This window comes from Malurus melanocephalus, unplaced genomic scaffold (assembly GCF_030028575.1).
Source record: "Malurus melanocephalus ecotype Western Australia unplaced genomic scaffold, MMel_1.1 scaffold_30, whole genome shotgun sequence".
Lineage (NCBI taxonomy): Eukaryota > Metazoa > Chordata > Aves > Passeriformes > Maluridae > Malurus > Malurus melanocephalus.
Genome location: NW_026623262.1, coordinates 1,979,367 through 1,998,490, shown reverse-complemented (window position 1 = coordinate 1,998,490; position 19,124 = coordinate 1,979,367). Strand labels below are relative to the sequence as shown.

Below are 19,124 nucleotides of genomic sequence, written 5' to 3'. Positions count from 1 at the left end.
TTAGTTACCACTAGGGAAACCACTATACTTCAACCTAGAAATTTGGCTTAAGAAGTTTGCCTASTACAGGAATGCAATACTTATCTAAAAGCAAGAAATAAACTGAGAGGGCTTAAGTATTAAAAAAATGGATCAGATCAAGTGTCAGACTTCTAAGAGGTTTCGATTGTATCTTTATAGGATGTCACAGAACAGCTTCCAAGAAGCCTTTTGATTCTCAAAAACTGTCAGGGCCACAGGAAAAAAGAGGGTAGGATGCTCGAGATCCACTGCAGGCCATGAGAACAGTGAGTGGCAAGTACAGAAACACTGCCAGCTAATAAAGCACGCTGCAAGAGCAGTGAAGCCCACCAACCATCACCTTTGTTTCCAGTGACAGAAAAGGTGGCATTCTCCTCAAATACCAACCCCTATTGTAATAACTTCACAAGCTGTAGTTTACTAGAAACAAACTTGGAAAACAACCTGAAGATCTTCCTGTATCCTGGTCAGTGAACAAGAAATAGCCAATATTGCTGCTTTCAGCTATACCAGTTTACTAGTACTAGCTAAAAGGTGACTTTCAGCAGATTTGAAGCCCTCCAGATGCATCTGGCAAGGGTTAGAGTGCTTAGGGAGGGACCAGCTCCACAAGCATGGCATCGTCATCAAGTGACATGCTCATCTTCTCAAATAGTTAATGGCCTTCTGCAAGGGCTATAATGCAGCATAAGCAATACCACACTGATTTATACCACAGAATTAAGAGGTCTTGACAAAAACCTTCTCACAGAATGAGCTCATGAAATCCAACACCCCATGTTTCCTGAGCTCTATGTCAARACAAGGTAGCTCACAACTCTACTTCAGCAGGCTTAGAGGGAAAAACATCCACAACGAAAAACCTGAAGTCCTTTAGGAATTCTTTAAGCTGAGAAGGACACAGATTGTACAGGCCTTTACATGTACCTGGAACACTTCCTGAAAACTCCTTGGCACAGGAGTCTCTATTGAAAAATGTCTACAAGGAAATTAGAATAATTTTACAATACTGTTTGACCACTATCCTCTCTGAAGCTTTGAGCTTCAACAGTACAAGAAAAAAAAAGAACTATTTTATACATATTGTGGGAAGAGAGCACAAGTAATGAAGAACATATATTTAAATTGAAATAGAATACATTTTCATTAATAATCTTAAACAGATAGTAGATTCCATAATTTCACTTACCACCAAATGGTATTATGCAGAGATTGTGTTTGCAGGCTAATTCCACAATTTTAACTACATCTTCATGGCAAACTAAAAAAGTAAAAACAGTTAAAAAATGGGAGGGATTTGGGCTTGGTACTGTTATTTGTGCTTATTACTAAATATTGCAGTCTGAACAAGAAGCAGCTCCTTTTCTGACACCAGCAAGGAAAACATTTCAAAGTTGGGCACTAAATAAGAGCTGGACTCAGAAGTATCAGTTGCAGAGTAAAGTTTAGTTTTTCAAATGKAGAATTGTTTGAAGTCTAACTACAGTCTTAGTCTCTTGCTCTGCTTATGGATTGAGACCTCCTGCAAATTCTCAGGGCAAGATGGGCTACCAAACAGTTMATTTAGGTACCTTGAAGAACAAATCAAATTTAAACTTTTACTGAAAAATAGGGCGTACAATTTATTTTATGTGAGAAATAGTCTCTTCTGAGAGATGAACAGCACATCTTTTTCTTCCTTACTGATATTCAGTTTCAGAAGTGGACTTGTTGAYGAAATCTAGTTTTTCAGAATGCATTCTGTACCTGCTCAAAGAAATGCACAAGAAATGCTTGTGCACAACCAAATAAAAGGATCAAAACAGAGATCAAATACATTGCATACATGAGTTTGTAAAAACAGCAAAGAATGAGCAGGACCAAATAAACAGTTTCCACTCTGGCTGCTTTGCTCTYGTCATATAGAGCTGTTTCAAATGAAGGTAGTCAATCACTTTGTTTCAGCTGCTTTTGGAGTTACACAATATAGAATTTGTGGCAAATACTGTTCAAGTCACCAATGCTGTCAAGTCCCTGTCCTCAAGTAATGAATTTCATCTTACAGTGCCTTTTCATGCTTCCCRTATGTGATTCTTTTCCTCTAAATAAAGGAGGCAAAACTGAGTAGGACTAAGTTCTTATAAGAAATTTTGGGGTTTTTAATGCAGTGTAGCTATCAAAGTTATAAAAGGTAACAGAAGAATTGGAATCACATAGCTGAACAGACATTTATCTAGATCAAATGACCTTTTGGTTCACTACTGAAGAATGGCACATGAAGTAGTTCCTAGTGACCAGACACACGTGACTCAAAAAAAAAAAGTATTTGTATCCTTTCAGTAGACAGAAACAAACATGKTTTCTGCAATGGCATTAGTTATTACTTTAAAGCAGGCCTAGCCTATACTCAGATTGCACTGGTCTTTCTTCATGTTACTGATCTTTYGTAAAGTGTTGTCATAGGAGTTACAGGTGGGTTTTTTTTTACTAGATTAGAGCATGTAGAAAAAAAAAGTTCTTCAATACAAACATTTCACTACCCTTCTACCATAAAGTAYGCTTTTAGAACCCAAAATTGAGTCTGTCATTTTTAACAACAGCTCTTGCTGAACATACACATTGTTCACATTACACTGTGGTCACTTCAAGTGATGAATTCATGGGTCAACATAAACTTCAGCTATATTTAATAATAAATTTGACTTCTCTACAAAATGATGCAATTTCACAGACACAACCTGCAGTCCAGACTCTGAAAAATCATAACTATMATGAAAAAATTCCTTCAGTTTCTGTAAAGATGAGTGAAGTCAGTGAATTAAGAGACAGCTTTCCCCTGACTAGAAAACAGAGGAGTTTAGCAGACAACGACCTCCCAGCTCAGAATTGAGAAGACAACCACAGCTTACCAGGCCATACAACTATATCAGGAATTCGCTTAAACATTCCTTCCCTGAGTACAAATATCTCGTGTAGGCAGTGACCTGAAACACAAACAATACGTTAACAAGCTCAAACAAGGAAGCATCAAAAGCAGCACAGTTACACAAATGAAATTCTTTTACCATGAGCTCTGAATACCCTATCTTCTGCATCCTGGGAATATGAAATTTTAGTGGCTCTAAGATCCTGAAGAAATTCTTCATTTACTATGGATGGAGGTACATCATTAACATTTAAGGATGCCTACAATACAAGAAAATAAATTAATTAAAGACAGGTTCACTTTTACAGCATTTCTGTACAACAGAAATAATAAAASCAGGCTAACACTGACTAATACCCAAACACAGGTATTCCAGATCAGAAAGACAGCAGTTGGAGATCCTGTAAGTCACAGCTGATGAAGGAATGCCTTGATGAACAGAAGACTGAAGAAACATTCAAGTTTCTGGCCCTATGAGATTACCTGCTTCAAAGAAAATGCAATCTTGGACTCACTTAAGAGATGGGTACAACCATTACCCAAAGAAGGGTAGCCACAGTCACAGTACAAGAACAGCCTGAGTTCTTTTTCTGAAAACATTCAGTTCAATCTCGAGTATTCTGGTACAGTTTTCAGCAGCCACACATGTAAATAAAAAATTATTGTCAAATAAGAACTTTGGCATCTTTCAATACACTGAAAACACGTCACAGTTTAACTTCCCTGTATTTTCTGTCTTTGTTATAATGAATAACATTGATATGGTGTAATCAATTCCCTCTAGGCTAACAGTTTCTACAGTCTTGAAATGCAAGCCATAAAAAGAAAACTTCCTGTRTTGGAAACTCATTTCAATAAATGTACTACCACTTACCCTGAAAACACAAGTCATGCTGAGACATGTAGGGTTTCACACAGTATTTCTAAATAAAATAGTCTTTTTTCAAAAACTTGGAGGTATTAATACACTGTTACATTGTTTCAATCAATTACGTGCAACAGCTGAATCATCTTTAACAGTGTGGTCTTGATTCTCACCAAGACTAAAGTTCAGAAGAACTGGTTCAGGTATTTACTTACTCTAGAGGTAGTTTTGTGCTCCAGACTTGCTCCAAAGGTTTTTTCTATCCATTCCTTAAAAGTTGGTAATACCATACCACCTAATCTGTACCTGAAAAGTCAATATTACATAGGGTCATTGTAAATGAAAAGAATGTCTGTCAGATACACTTCTTTCAATTGGATGTACGCACAAACAGAAGTTTTAAATCAATCTCTTTACCTACAAGCCTGCAAAGCTTCTGTACATTTACTTTACATGCCACTGCATATATCATTGTATTGAACTCTTCTGCACTTAACACAGCACCAAATCATTTGTCAGCACGATATCACTTTTCTTTGGGTGTAAGGCTTTTCAGTTACCCCACCCACCACTCTTAAGAAAGGTCTCTCCCCCTTGCAGTGGTGTAGAAACCAGCATCACAGTTTACATGCCAGTTACAGACAGAGGACACACTGCAATGTAAACAACAGTCTCAGACACACAAACCCATTTCATTACACCTCGTGCTTTCAAGAAAACAAAAATGGTTACAGAGATCCCCCCTTAATTGTCAAAATGCATCAGAATCCATCAAGCACTGTAAAATTATTTCCAGTAGAAACTCTCTGTAAAGAACTCAGCCGTGTAACAAATGCAGACTTACAGACAAGGGACAGAGAAGCTGATTTTGACCTTGTGCATCACATGTGAAAATACGTAAGTCTAGGGACACACTGAAAGCAGCTAGAAACTACTGCTATTATTTGTATACATAGACACACCTTCAGCATGTTTACATGTGCAAAAGTATTCCCAGAAGAGAGGAGAAATAAGATCTTCCTTTGGTATCAAGAGCTTTCAGCAGCTGAGAATCCTTACCACAGTTTTACCTAGATCATTACATTAGGCCTACTTGGGTCTTCCCTCTAAGATCATTCAGTCACTATAAATCYAATTATGACTGTCTTTCACAGCTGGTGCAACCAACTCTATCACTGAGTCACCTGTCACTCAGAAAGATCAACTCCTTCTGTTTCCTCATCTCAATTACCCCTCCAACTCGTCCTTCTACTGACAAAGCCCCTACTCTACTCCTAGAGGTAAAAGGCTACCACTTTATCTCAACTCAAGCTAGACTCTTCAGCATGGAAGACAGAGTTCAGTCATTCCTCCTATGACAGCTGTTACTGTTTCACCTTAGCAATAAAAAAAWTATGTGAATAAGTATGGAGACAAAATGCAAGAGAGGATATGACTGAGTATTATAAATCAGTAACATAGTAGATAGGCTGAAGAACTATCATCCACTTTGATCTGCAGAAGACTAAGGGATGCTTGCTTCAAAACACAAGTTCTTTACACAACCACAACCTCGAACTCGCTGTTGCTGAATGCTGCATAGGCAGATAGCATGAGCAGACTTGAGGTTATTAGGTGAATTTATGGACAACAGACCATAAGTGGATAGTGAAAGGGTGAGGCATCTACACCACCTTTGCAGATGCTTATTCTCCTGTTTTCACTTCAAACACTGCTTCTGCCACTGTAGCAAACTATTCCCTAAAATCTATACTGGTGTGGCCCAACATGGCAATTCTAATGTTATCTCTCAGTTAGAAACAGAGAATGTGGATGGGGTAAAAGAACACCATTCTCCKATTCTAGAACCACAACTGGTACGTAGCAGTCAAACAGTCTTGATGCTTCCTCCTAAAAAAAAAAACCTGCCCTTGTCCCTAAATATTATCAATGAACTGGCTTATACAAGGCTTTGAATTTTAATTTGGGCCTGAAAATTAAGAAATTAACAACTGAAGTGCTCAATATCCCTGTTAAGTTTTTGCAGCTTTGACTTAAACTAATTCATGCTAGTTTACAGACTCAAAGACCAGGAAGGAATTTTTATGAAGGACACMATTTTATTTCTCTTCTTCATTCTTTTGTTTTTAACTCTTATGAAAAGTGTATTCTTGAAACCAGGGAAGAGACTGAAAAATTACTTTCCATTCAGGAAGAAAAAAAAAACCCAAACCAGGAAGATAGCAAGTGACAGGTTTAAATTCCACTGGAATAAAATTAAGAGATCCCCAGGCAGACTTCATTTTAATTCATTTCTCAAAAAAATGTATTTCTCAGAAAAACAAACTTGCTTTATAAAGGGTTATAGTGTAATTCAGAAGTGGTGCCACTACAGAACATACAACTGAAGAGCAGTTTGTATTTTTAAGTTCAGAGGGTGAAGTAGCTCCATGCACAGTGGTTAAGAGACYCAAAACAAAGTGGAATTGAGCAACTAGTTGATGCTCAAGAGATTCTCAAAACTGTACTGATGTGCTGCATGTTATCTAAAGCTATAGAACAYGGTATGGATTCTCAGCATGATTTCATTAACACACAGAGTATATCAAGTTACAGAGAAGACCCATATTAATTTGTCTTTAAAACATTTTTAATAAACGTTTCCATAAGCCACATCGTACTTTACTACATCAGACTCCTGTGTATAGACTTCAATGTYAAATGCAGAATAACCTTTTCTATTAAATGAAGCAACTTCTTTGCCTTCTTTGAATTGACTGTACTGTGCAGCTTCTAAACTCTTTAAAAAAAAACTATTAAATAAGATACTTCAGCCCCATGAATTCTCAGCTTACCTTTTTCCTGTGAATTCTGCTTGACCCTTCTTATTGAAAATGAATTTGGAGTCATTATATCCCCATCCATTCCACTTCAAAAGTTCTTGCCTTAAAGAGAGAAAACTATGTAAGTGACAATATTAGCATACTGTAGATCCAAGATAATTTTCTGTTACATGGTTTTGGAAATAAGTGTTACCAGACAGCAATTAAAGAAATCAAGTACATAGCAAAAGTGCATAGCTTAGAGCCARAAGAAATTCTGAAACCACAACCATTACTCCTTCAGATTGCATCCTGTGACTTGAAAGACCAGATGCTCTATAAAAGCAACCACCAACTTAGTCATTGCACACTGTACTGAATCATAGAACCATTAAGGTTGGAAAAGAGCTCCAAGATCATTATGGCCAACCTTTTGCCACAGCATGCCAAATAAACCAGAACACTAAGTGCCACATCCAGTCTTTTCCTGAACACTTTCAAGGATGGTGACCCCGCTACCTCCGTGGGCAGCCAATTCAAATGCCTGACAGCTGTTTCAGTGAAGAAATTCTCCCTGATGTCCAACCTGAATCTCTCCAGRTGCAGCTTGAGCCCATTTCCTCTCATCCTGTCACCTGTTACCTGGGATAAGAGGCTGACTCCCACCTGACTACAATCTCCTGTCAGAGAGTTGCAGAGTGACAAGGTCACTGTACACTGTAACACACACTGGCACTGCATTTTCTTGTCTTTCCAGCTCACAMCTAGAAATTAAAACTGTTATTTGACAGCATAATAAGAAACAAAAGGCAAGCAAGGAAAAAAAAAAGTCTTTTAGGTGTTGTAACAGCATTCGTCCCTTGGCATTTTCGTACTACCCTTGTACAGCATCATTTATACAGTCACCATTCCACAGAAAGCACTTTTCACAYCCCAGGCCAGCACAGCACTCCCACTGCCCTCTAATGCCCTGGTGCAGCAATTAGAGCTGCCTGCCAGATTAACATCATGCACCATGTTTATCTTGGCTCTCAAGAATGATCTGAGRTGCGACTGAGCAATCAATGTAGCCTTCTACATTTCCCAAATTTTTCATTCCCAGTATCTCAGTGTTACACTCAAATGCCAGATGAATATAMAGGGCAGAAAGAACTGATGACCATCTACAGACTTAGGCACACATTAAAAACTTCCTCCATATACAAACAGTATGCAATGTATCCAATACTGTCTCTGAGACCAAAGGACTTCAGCTACTTGTTGATCTGCAACTAATATGTACCATCATTATAGCAAAACTTTTACAGATTATGTATCCACTAACACATCGATATTTTGTACCATGTGAAACAAAACTACCCTTGCAGTAATAGCTTCTATTCTCATTCTTCAAAAATTCAAGACTTTGGTTGCTAAACGTTAAAATAACTAAAAAAAAAAAACCCAACCCCTTGATACCCTGTATAATATCTGAATACATCAAAATGTGTTAGGAAGTTTCATGTTGCAGCCTGAAAAAAGAAAGCTGCTCAGTTTGACTTGGTCGAGTGACMTGTTCATGCTACACATGTTGTATGTGTAGCAAGATATAATTTACACATGCTTCTGTTTTTCTTCCCAGACTCCTTCCCAAGAACATATGTATAGCCAAGACTCTCACCAACATTTGACATTATTCTCACTTTAAACTAAACGTTATTCAGCATTGTACCCARACAGTCTTATTTAAAGACAACGCTTTTCCTATTCAGTATATTGGCTTCAACAAAATATCTCAAGCTCGCTATCTCATTTTTGACAGAAACATGGAATATTTTAGCCAGAAATAGTAGAAAATTACCAGTTGTTTCTTGCCGTCCAACCTAAAAGATAGAAATTCACTACTGAAATTCATAAACTAGTAAAAATCCAACCTTGCTTAAGGTATTTAATGTGTATAATGTTTATATCTATACACATCAAATTATATTGCCTGAAGGAGAAAACCTTCAGAAAACCTTTTCTTTTTGAAAGAAAACAAGTTACCATGGAAGCAGCGACAATAGATTAACAGTGTGACTAGTTTAAGTGAATTTAAATATTGCACTTTCATTACAGTGCCCAACACTGAAATATCAGTTGACTGAATGAATAAGGACTTTTACAGTCAGGGGGGCAGGAGGGGCTGTGACTTACCAGCTGAACTACTGTTCCCAAAGYATCCAGTCATTCAGCTGGGCAGGCAGAGGCCTTTGGACTACAATTTCAACAAAACTTTACCTACCAGYACTGTTCAAAGCTCAGGTTTTAGTGACTGGCACAGAGACCAGATGAAAAAATTTCCTTCTCTCTCATAGGAAGCTGAAGGATAAGCACAGGGTCTCCCACAGATATCCAAGGCTTCTYTGGAGAAGCTAGATGAACGTAGAGCTCAACCCAGCTGGGTAAATGTGACTCAGGTGGAGGAAAGCCAAGATGCTCTCATCAGCTTCCTCACAATAACCACCAACATTTTCAATTCAATCACCAGCAGATGCTCAGTATTAAATACTCACAGACACTTCTGTTGCACAATGGAACAACCAGCAAATTCTTGGAAATTAGTTCAAAGTGGCAGCTTTAAGGGATACAGGCTTAAGCACCAGTATTTGCATAATATAACACAGTCTTGCAAGTTGTAGAGTTCTTGTAGAACTCAGTGCATGGGTGCAGTAATATTGAGGCAGTCTTATGGTGTAAGGCGTCACAAGAAGACATTAGGCAAAAAACAGCTCCTCAGAGCCTACCTCAGATGGACTTTGGGTTGYCAACCCAGCCCACCAGTTGCAAATTCAGAACCCTTTCCATAGGTGGTACCAGAAGATCACTCTCCCCTGGAGCAGTCTCTCTGTTCAGATTATAYAGTCACACTTCTCAACCAAGTAAGCAACATTACAGAGTGCTTCTGAATCCAGCAGTAAATTAGTATCAGGTGCTTGAAATAAAGAAAGAATATGTAGCCCAAGAAATTGCTTCAAGAACTACTTTGTGAAAGTATCATTTATCTGGAGAGGAATGCCTTGCTGCAGGCAGAGAATATCTGCAGTCTTTGTAATTCTTACACCTTTTTCTCTCTTGGAAGATMTTCCCTGAAGCAAACTTAATATAATTGTTCTCAAGTCTGAAGTCAAGCAACATGTTTTATAACCTTAGACAAATTCAGGCTGTGTAGCCCACACTTTCAGCTAAGCCCTTGCAGCTGCACATCCACTGATTCCATTGCTATTCTGTTGCTGAATATCTGCTATGACTACACAAACCTGGGCTCATACTTACAGTTTAAAATCTAGAGTAAGTAGCAAATGCAGACAACCAGATTTTACGCATAAGATGTCAAGATACCCAAAAGCAGAGTGCTTTTCTTTAAACTACTGTGATAAAAAAAGTGTTCACTTTCCTTACACACATTCTGAGCCTTGGCTATTTCATTACTCTTCACATTTCACCACACTGTAATAAACAAAACCTGAAGGAACAAGGAAATTAGTGTTTCTCTAGTGTTCTTCCATGGTAAATAAGTCAATTAGGGTGAATTAAAGATCGAGGAAAGTCAAGACATTATAATCATACTTCTCAGTATACACTTGGCCAAACAATCACTCTTATGCAACAGAATACTTTACTAGAAACCCTCTCTATTCCATCTACTACTTCAGCTGACACCAGTTTCCCTTTTATCTTCGAAGAGACTGCTCTACTATGAAATGCACACACACGGTTACTTCCAGGCAGTAAATGCAATAGCACAAAGAGATCAGTATTTTTGAGAAGTATTTTCTGAAAGCTTGCAAAACCAGGAAATATGCTTTGCTATCWTAAAAGAAATAACTTAATGAAGGAATCAACTCTCTGCCATTTATCTGCATAAGCAAAGTTAATTCAGTTCCTGAACAACACCATTTTATTCATTCAATAGAGAATCCTTTAGCATACTCTCTAGCAAATACACGAGATAACTGCTCAAGGAAACTTTCTGGCCTACATCATCAACCCCAAAGACTTGTACAAAACAGCTCATTTTTGGATACAACCACACTACAGAGCTATTATGCTTGTCCATCACATTCTACCTGCAATTCATTTTTAATATTCCACATTGTTTACTTTCTACAAAGAGATACAGCAACACTTCAGGAAAGCCTGGTTGACTGTAATCTGTTACAATACTGATCTCCCTACCTTACTTCAGCTCAAAGTAGCTTCTAGTCCAAGTAATCACTTTAGTCTATTGCATTATCAGATTATTCTAATTCTATTCAGTTTAAATAAATACGTAGAGTTTAAATAAACAACTATATATACACATTCATTTTCTTGCATGTAACAGTTGAGATTTCAGTAGATATCAAGCAGCTGATCTACAAAATCTTTCCATTTCTGCCAAAACTGCTACTTACTTTCAYACTGAGATTCACATATTAAACACTTCACACTTTTATCTAGGATATTTTTTCTAATAAAATTGAGATAATGAATATATACAGTTTGGCTTACTTGGTTTCAAATGATCTAACAATAAATATTGTATTACTCACTGTATTACTTGAGTTCTTAAAGCTTTCCTACATTTCATCTTCCTGACRTGCAACTACTTGGAGCTACACGTTAGGAATTGCTGTTGCAGATGAAGTCACTTGTCAGATTGTGACACTTTTTTATCATGTYAATGTTTTCCTAAGAGAATGAATGTTTAATGAATGTTGAATGAATGTTGAATCCTCTACTTCAACTTTGACTAACAATTAATTGCTTTGATGCAATCACAGAACCTCCTGTGAACTGCCTCACCTTCCTCAGTGCAACAGGCTGTCCCTCTTCTGATTTCTTAARACTGGTGTAATATCATCAGCCCTTTCCTTCTTCATGCCAAGTTTTCACCACTTTAAGTTCAGAAGTCAGGAACACYAGATACAGTTAAGAACCAAATGTTGCTTAAGAAATGTCCTCTAAAGGATGAAATCTTTATTACAAAGTTTGCTCTAAGTATTGGACGTAAGCCTCTCTGAAGACACTTGCTATATTTAAGTAGTACCAATTCTTTAGGAGTTAATTCATGTTGCTGCATAATGAAGTCATAATTGTTAGCAGCAACCACATCAAGAACTGCAAGTGTCTATATGAAGGTATACAACATTAACACATTACCCCGAACAAGCTGCCTGTGAACTCCATACACAGCAAGCAGCTGGATGAACACTCATCCCTTTGTTTACCCTGTATAACAATATGCCCATAATAATGAAAAGATATTCACCAAGCCTCTCTTCATCCCCTAGCAAAGCAGCTTTTCTATGGAAAGATAGGTAATCAGGAGATCCTGTTCTGCTTTCCTTTGCTCTGGGACAGAATAAATTACAAGCTACTGAGTCAACATTTAGTGAAATTAAATCAAAAAGACCAAACAGTTTAAAAGTTTGATTTGAATAAGTTATAATACAAGCTATTTTGATGAGATCAACATCAGTGCATGCTCCATCTCTGGGGCACTCTTACTTTCTAGCACACCTAGCAGTTACTCTGGTTCAACTGTTCTAGAAAGTTGTAGCACCTGATTGCTTCCAAAGCAGTACAAGTTAAACACTTCATATACAGTTATCCTGAAGATTAAGTTTTTAACAAAAGTCTCACTAGCAGAGTGAGYTTACTAAAAACCAAGCAACAAAAGTCAGCAGCATAACACAAAAGGACAGGAAAAGTAATTTCAAGGAAGAGTTATTTTCCAACTCAATTTTTTTACCAAGTTTTTCAGCATGCCTATCAACCTGTTAAGGCTTCAGCACACATTGTGTAACTATGATTCCCATCTTTCACTGCAACACTCAATTAAAATATTACATTCAAGCCAGGAATACCACTAAGAAATAGCATCTCTCTGCTCTTACAGTACCTAAGATTTCCCTCAAGGGGACACTCAGACAAGTAGATAGTTGCTTGTCTTTTGAGGAATTTTCCTCAATACCTCAATAAGTATAATTTGAAAAAATAGAAAGTGTATTACAATAMCTAAACACATCAATATGCAAATGCATTGTTCAGTCTTCAGAGACATTTTTATTTGGAAAGAAGAGCTGGATGAGACCCAAAGACTTTCAGTCAATACCACATACTCTATCCTCCCCTCGMTGGCGAGAAATAATGTCTGGATAAGATCTTTAACAGTTTGGTCTTTGAACTATCAACAAGAAAGCCATGTTTCTAGAGGCCACTGTCTACTGACTGTCAGAAAAGCAGCCAGAAAAAAAATCCTGCGATCACAGGCCTAAAGTACTACAAAAGGTTTTTTTTCATCAAAAAAAGCCATCTACTTTGCAGAAGAAATGCAGCATGAGGAGAGTGCACCTAAATCTGCCAAAGTAGTGTCTATAGSTTTGCCACTATTTCAAACACCACAGGAAAGATGCAACAGGTGTAAAGAACAAAAATCTTGCTTAAGATACTTTTGGCTACAGCTTTGCTAGGAAAAATGAAAGCAACAGTTCAAAAGAGGCAGAAGAGATGAATCAGCATTCAGCAGACTACAAAAAAAAAAGGGCATCCAGGTTTGGATTGTCCCAAWATTGCTGATAAAAGGCATGTACTATCTCTAGGCCAGTTATTTTTACCAGATTTTCCCATCAACCTTCTCGGTCTCATAAATAAAAATCAGCTTCAGAGGAGCTGGGAGTCACTAGAACAAGATTCAGGCGTTCATCACTTGCCCCCTCTAAATCAGTGTAGGCAACAGAACTGACTGTCTCCTCCAGCACSCCAAACCTGGGTATTGTCCTCAAACACAAGCTTGACTAAGATCCTCATATCCTAACTATACTGAAGTATCAGAATTTTCACATGCAACATCTTAAGCATGTTTTAGCCATATCTCAGATGTTCAGACAGAACCTGAAGACAAAGTTCCCTTTAAGTTTTTGTTTCTACATATACAAAAAGCCGGGCTCTAAGTACAGCMACAAGCTGTACCTACGGTGCAAAACAAGCTTTCCAGAAGGTCTCTCAAACCCCCAGAGCAAATTTTTATTCTGAGTCCAGACCAAGTCATTTAGAGTAGAAATATAATCCATTATGATCCTATAGAAAATCATAATAGTGGAGAGCAATACCAGTAACTTGGAGAAGTWCAGGTTTAAATTCCCTAAGCCTGTGTCTCCACGAAGAAGCTATCTTTCAGGTCACATRCATTTCACAGAATTTTGTTTCTCCTGTTCTTCATGGATGCAATAACTGGCTGTAGAAATTACACAACAATCCATTTAAAATAAACCCCTGCAATCTAGCTAAACCGGTATGTTTTCAGAAACAGTGATTTCTTCCTAAATTCGAATCAAAGACAAACACAATATGGAAGGCAACAACTTCAGAATGATCCATTTGTCCCAGTGAGCAGCAMTGTTTGACACACCTCCTGCACAAGCATCAAATCCCCCTCAGTGAGAACTAAGAGCCTTCAAAGTTATTCACGTTTGATTCTATGAGCATGACATCCCAGTCCTCCCAAAGTAGGCAAGTTCAGCTTGTGACTGTAGGCCACAAATTGCSTGTTAGGAGAATTCAGTCAGTTTCTTGCTTTCTTTTTGAAAAGATTGAGCAAAGCACAGGCTAAATGGATTGTCCTCAAAGGAGGARCAGCTCTTCTAATTTCACAGCTTGCCCAATCTGCCTCGGGACTGCTCCACACATAACATACTAGCCTTCCCTCGCCCATACTAGTCCACAGCTCAAGAGACAGCAAGAGGTTGTCTACAACCTAAGCCTTAAAATGCTCTTGTAAGAGAGCAAGTCAACACACATATAGAAAATCTGAAAAAGGGGAAACAATAAACAGAAGTCACAAAACTAATAAAAGTCCAGCAGCAGAAAGGGTATAATAATGTGATAATAAGTTACATGAAACTACATAATGGTATTATAATCATAGCATTTTAAAGAATTTAGTAGAAAAAAAAAAAATCCAGGAGCCAGTGAAACAACTTTGAACTAGAGAATCTGACTGTCTTCCCTTGTTCTCATGTGACCTGAGACTCCTWACTACTACAGAAACAAACAGAAAAAGTGGTTCATATCCCTAAAATTATTAATTTCTAAGAAATTTTTGTTAGAGCCTAAGGGATGAGCACACTTTGCCTGCATTCACATCAGYTGAAGATTTCTGTGAACAAGTGCAGGACTCAGAGCGCACCCTCCCTCCCAAACACCCTGCTCTTCACACGTGCTGCATTCCTCGTTAGAGCAGACACTAAGTATTTTAAAAACCAAAACCTCTCTATTACATCTGATAATGTGATTAAGATGACGATGAACCACTTTCCATTTTAACGCCAACTCACTTACCACAGAAACARGTAAGAGGCTAAACAGCACCTTCTTTCCGTTTCCTCCAGTCCTTACAGCGGTGAATAGCTTCAGCACCTCACCCGCCACAGGGATTTGCCTCATCCTCCCTCCCGGCCCGCCGGAGACCCGCTCTCCCCGCAGAGCCCACGCGGGGCCTCCCCAGGCCCGCCGGCCCGCGCCCGTCCCCGGGCGGGAGGAGAGCGCTGAGGCAGCCCCGACCCACGGCCCCGACCACGGCCCCGACCACGGCCCCCACCACGGGCCCCCACCACGGGCCCCCACCACGGGCCCCCACCACGGGCCCCCACCACGGGCCCCCACCCACGGCCCCGCTCTCAGGAGTCCGTCCGGCCCGGCCCGGCGCGGCCCTTGGGGACCCCCGCCCGCACCCACCGCTTCTTCGGGATGGAGCCGGAGGCCGGCCCGGCGGAGCCGCTCTGCGCTTTACAAGGGCTCGGGGACAGCGCTCCCCGCCCCGGAGCCCGCGGCGAGCCCCGCAGGTGCCCGGAGATGATGCGCAGCCGCCGCCGGGCTGAGGACGGGGAGCCGCCGCCGCCGCCGCCTCCCGCTGCCTGCCCGGCCGCGGCCGCCATCGCTTCCGTGTTGTGGCGCGACCGCCGCCGGGTGAGAGGGCGCGCGGGCGGAAGGCACCGCCCGGCGGCAGCGCCGCCCCCTGGGCCCCGCGGCCGCTCCGCGCCTGCCACCGGGCCGGGAGCGAGGAGGGTGCCGGAGCCTCCTGCCTCGCCTGGGCTGGGCTAGCTGGGCAAGCCAGAGAGGCAGAGACAGAAAAGGCGTTTATAAAGATTCCTCGCGCCTGGTGCTGTAATTACAGCCCCTCTGGATCGCTGAACAAACTTGAGAGAACACAAAGGTGTCCTTTAGAGATGAGGATTGCCTAAGTTAATGATGAAATGCTAATTAATGGCAATAGCATAGGCGGGTTACTTAATAAATAGGTCGGTGAGGTGGCAGATAATCCTCCAGGAGTTCGAGATTTTATCATTGCAGTTGAAAGGCCACAAGGCCCTGGTGAGTGCAGGGCTGCTGAGCCAGGTGCCAATGCTGTGCAACCCGGCCGGCCTGGAACGGAGGATGCAGGAGCAGTGATGTGTTCCCACAGCAGCCCCACACCACCACATGAATGCTGACTGACTGCTGGGAATATATCCCTTTCTGTATCTGAGACAACCATCACTATGGCCGATACTTTCGAAAACTCTCTGTCCTGACCGTGTTTGGGCCCTGTGGGAACATTTGGGATKGACCGTGTGTTGTGGGTTGATCCTGGCTGGATGTTAGTACCCACTAGCTCTCCCTATCACTCCGTTTGTTTTGATTTCTTCTTAAATATGTTTTCACGGAGGCGTAACCACCATCTCCAATTGACCCAGGTTTGGTCAGTGGCRTGTCCATCATCCTCAGAGCCAACAGCAACTGGCTTTGCCGGACATGGTGGAAGTCTCCAGAAGCTTCTCACAGGAGCCATCTTTTTAGCCCCCCCATTTCCAAAAACTGACCCAATACACCTTGTAGCATCACTGTGAAGAGGGAGAGGACCTGGGATTTTAGATGAAGTACAGATTTGGTGCCAGGCCCAAGTGCTTTCTTTTACAATGAATTTGCCTTGATGCACCAGAATGCTTTGGATTTCCACTCATGAAAATATGTGGAAACTGGAAAATTTTTTGAAGTAGAACAGATGATAAGAGGGTTTTTTTTTTTCCATCTGAGAATAAAAAAGCCTGAACAAACCAAGTCCCATGCTAAAAGACTCTCCTAAGGGAGATAGTTATCAGTCTTCAAGAATGTAAAAGACTGCTATGAAGTGAAGGGAAGCAGTCAATCTGCCCTTCATGTCCCAGCTAGGTTGGTGAGAAGTAATGAGCTCAAACTGGAAGATACAACTTCAGTATTAGCATTAGACTACTTTCTAATGGCAGTGAAAATGAAACACTATTGTAGTCTGCCTTCGTTAAATAGCAAAGTCACCTTCGTTAAATAGCATTAAGAACAGACAACATACATCTRTCAGGGATATCATTATAAGCAGTTCTGCTCAGGGCAAGGTGATGGGCTAGATGACCTGCTCAGATTAATTCTGACATGTCCTCTGTGACATGAAGTATCTCACACTGTTGAAGCCTACTCAGTTGTCACACAGGAGCTACTTTCACGATCAGTTTTTGCCACTGACTGGTACTGACCAGCTTTTTGGAAGTCCTGAAGTGGATTGCTGCTATCTGTGTGATGACTGATACTTTCATAATGATATTTTGTCTATCACTGTTGATTTATTTGTTCATTCCTTCCTCAGTTATTTGTTGCATATATGAAATAAAATCCCATTAAAATTCGTAAAACTCTTGCCCTCTTTAAACCTTTTCAGGGACCTATTTCTCCCATACTTCAACATGATACCTTTCCATTAACTAAGCAATTTGTGGGAAGTTCTCCAGGGAGCAGTTTATGTGCACAAGCAGTGAGACTTTGGTTCAGTTCCTTACCTCACATGCAATATTGCTGCTTCTTTGAGGCACAGCTCTCCATATTTAAATCAAGGATAGCGATATCTCCCTAGAGAAACTGGTCTGAAGAGCAGTACACTATGGACTGTGTGGCAATATAGGATCAAACCTTGTAAGGCCTACTGATGTGATACAGTACATAAAAACCACCCAGGTGTTATTACTATTTGTTTTGCCTTTATTCTCACCACTGTTAATTGGTTTTATGCCCTTTGTGTACTTTGACTAGAAAATAGTCTGCAGTTTTCCTGGGGCAGTGATTGCACTAGTTGCAATGGGATCTCARCCTTAAGTTAGGTTTCTGGTATTACTGCAACATAAACAGCTGTTCTGGCAGTTTGATAGTTTGGTTATGGAGTTAAATTTCTCCCCTGTGAATAATTTGTATACAAGATTCTGGATTAACTCATGCATATCCACATTTAGCTGTCTGCTGCTGCGAAGGCAGTCTGTAGGGAAAAAACAGGTCTTGACCGAATTTCCATTCACATTGTTTACTGAAGTTCTGGATATAGCTGGGGGGACTTTCAGTCACAGTTAGCTAAAACTTTCCACATTGCTGAATATTGGCAAAGAGATACTGAATCCACTGTAGTAGGCTTCAGATTTTCCTAGAATGTTTCTTTGTATCACAGTCGCATGGWAGAAACAATAATGAGCCCAATGGTCATTAATTTGATCCTCATCGTAGAGGTTTCCAGTAAAAAACTGACCTCAACTAGAATCTGATAAGCAATGTTTGTCACCACCTCAACTTACTTCTCAAAGAAGTTCCAAAATAATTTTAAGTATGTATGTGGACAGAATTTTAACTAGGGTTGGTAGAGAGCTGGTGATATGGTTTAGAATCTCTTGAGAGCCTTGTCTTATGCAAAACAGAAGAATAGCTAAGCGACACCTTGTTGTAGTGCAGGGGTCTTTTCTTGCAGTCAGAATGCTGAGCTCCTACCACTGCTCTGCATGCAATCCCTGGCTCCCTTGGAAGGATGGCAATCTTCATAAAAAGCAGCAGTAACATAATGTCCTGTCAGATTGTGAGGTCACTGTTTCTCATTTGCCTGAAAGYGAACCACTGGCATATTTTCAAAAGATATATCTTATTTAGTCATATAATTAATTCAGATAAGTAGGAGTGCCAAGAAGAAAACTTAGGAAACGTGATTTTGAAGGTAATGTGCTGTGACACCAGAGAGAATTTATATTAGTAAAAATACCAGCAGATCTACAATGCAGTCATTGGAAGTATTCTAATCATTGTTGAGCCAAAGCAACGACCTTTGCTATTCCATGAGCTGTCCTTCCCATAAAACTGAGCACATCTGCAAGCGTGAGATGCCAGCTTAATATGACACCTCATGTCAAAGCCAGTTTACAATGTGGTGTAATAAAAGTAAAGTTGCCAAAGTGCTTTAAACTTTCAGAGAGGCCTTCATAGAAAAACATCTCAGAGTTCCCATGGGAGACCACGGAGGGAACATGCTGCTCAGGACAAACACTGCACTCCTCGGCAAWCTGTACACAGGCAGTAGAAAGAAAAGAAAGAAAAGACTTCTCTGGTAAATCTTGCTTTGGATGGAATTCTGCAACAGTTTGTAGAGGGTCACCTGATATAGCATGAGAACCCCTGAGGTGTAGGTATCAGATGTAGAAAATTAATTGAT

General features: G+C 40.1%; 1 protein-coding gene across 2 annotated transcripts in view; it reads right to left on the bottom strand.

Moving 5' to 3' along the window:
• Positions 1-15,567, bottom strand: part of AGPS (alkylglycerone phosphate synthase) — a 44,666-nt gene extending 29,099 nt beyond the window's left edge. For both annotated transcript variants that reach the window (XM_057363716.1, XM_057363717.1), the window contains exons 1-6: positions 15,332-15,567; positions 6,626-6,715; positions 4,007-4,097; positions 3,066-3,186; positions 2,910-2,984; positions 1,211-1,282 (exon numbers count right to left, since the gene is read on the bottom strand). In XM_057363716.1, coding sequence (XP_057219699.1) covers positions 1,211-1,282; positions 2,910-2,984; positions 3,066-3,186; positions 4,007-4,097; positions 6,626-6,715; positions 15,332-15,531 — 649 coding nt within the window. In that variant the 5' untranslated portion in view covers positions 15,532-15,567. The remainder of the gene's footprint in view (positions 1-1,210; positions 1,283-2,909; positions 2,985-3,065; positions 3,187-4,006; positions 4,098-6,625; positions 6,716-15,331) is intronic.
• Positions 15,568-19,124: the final 3,557 nt, after the last annotated feature.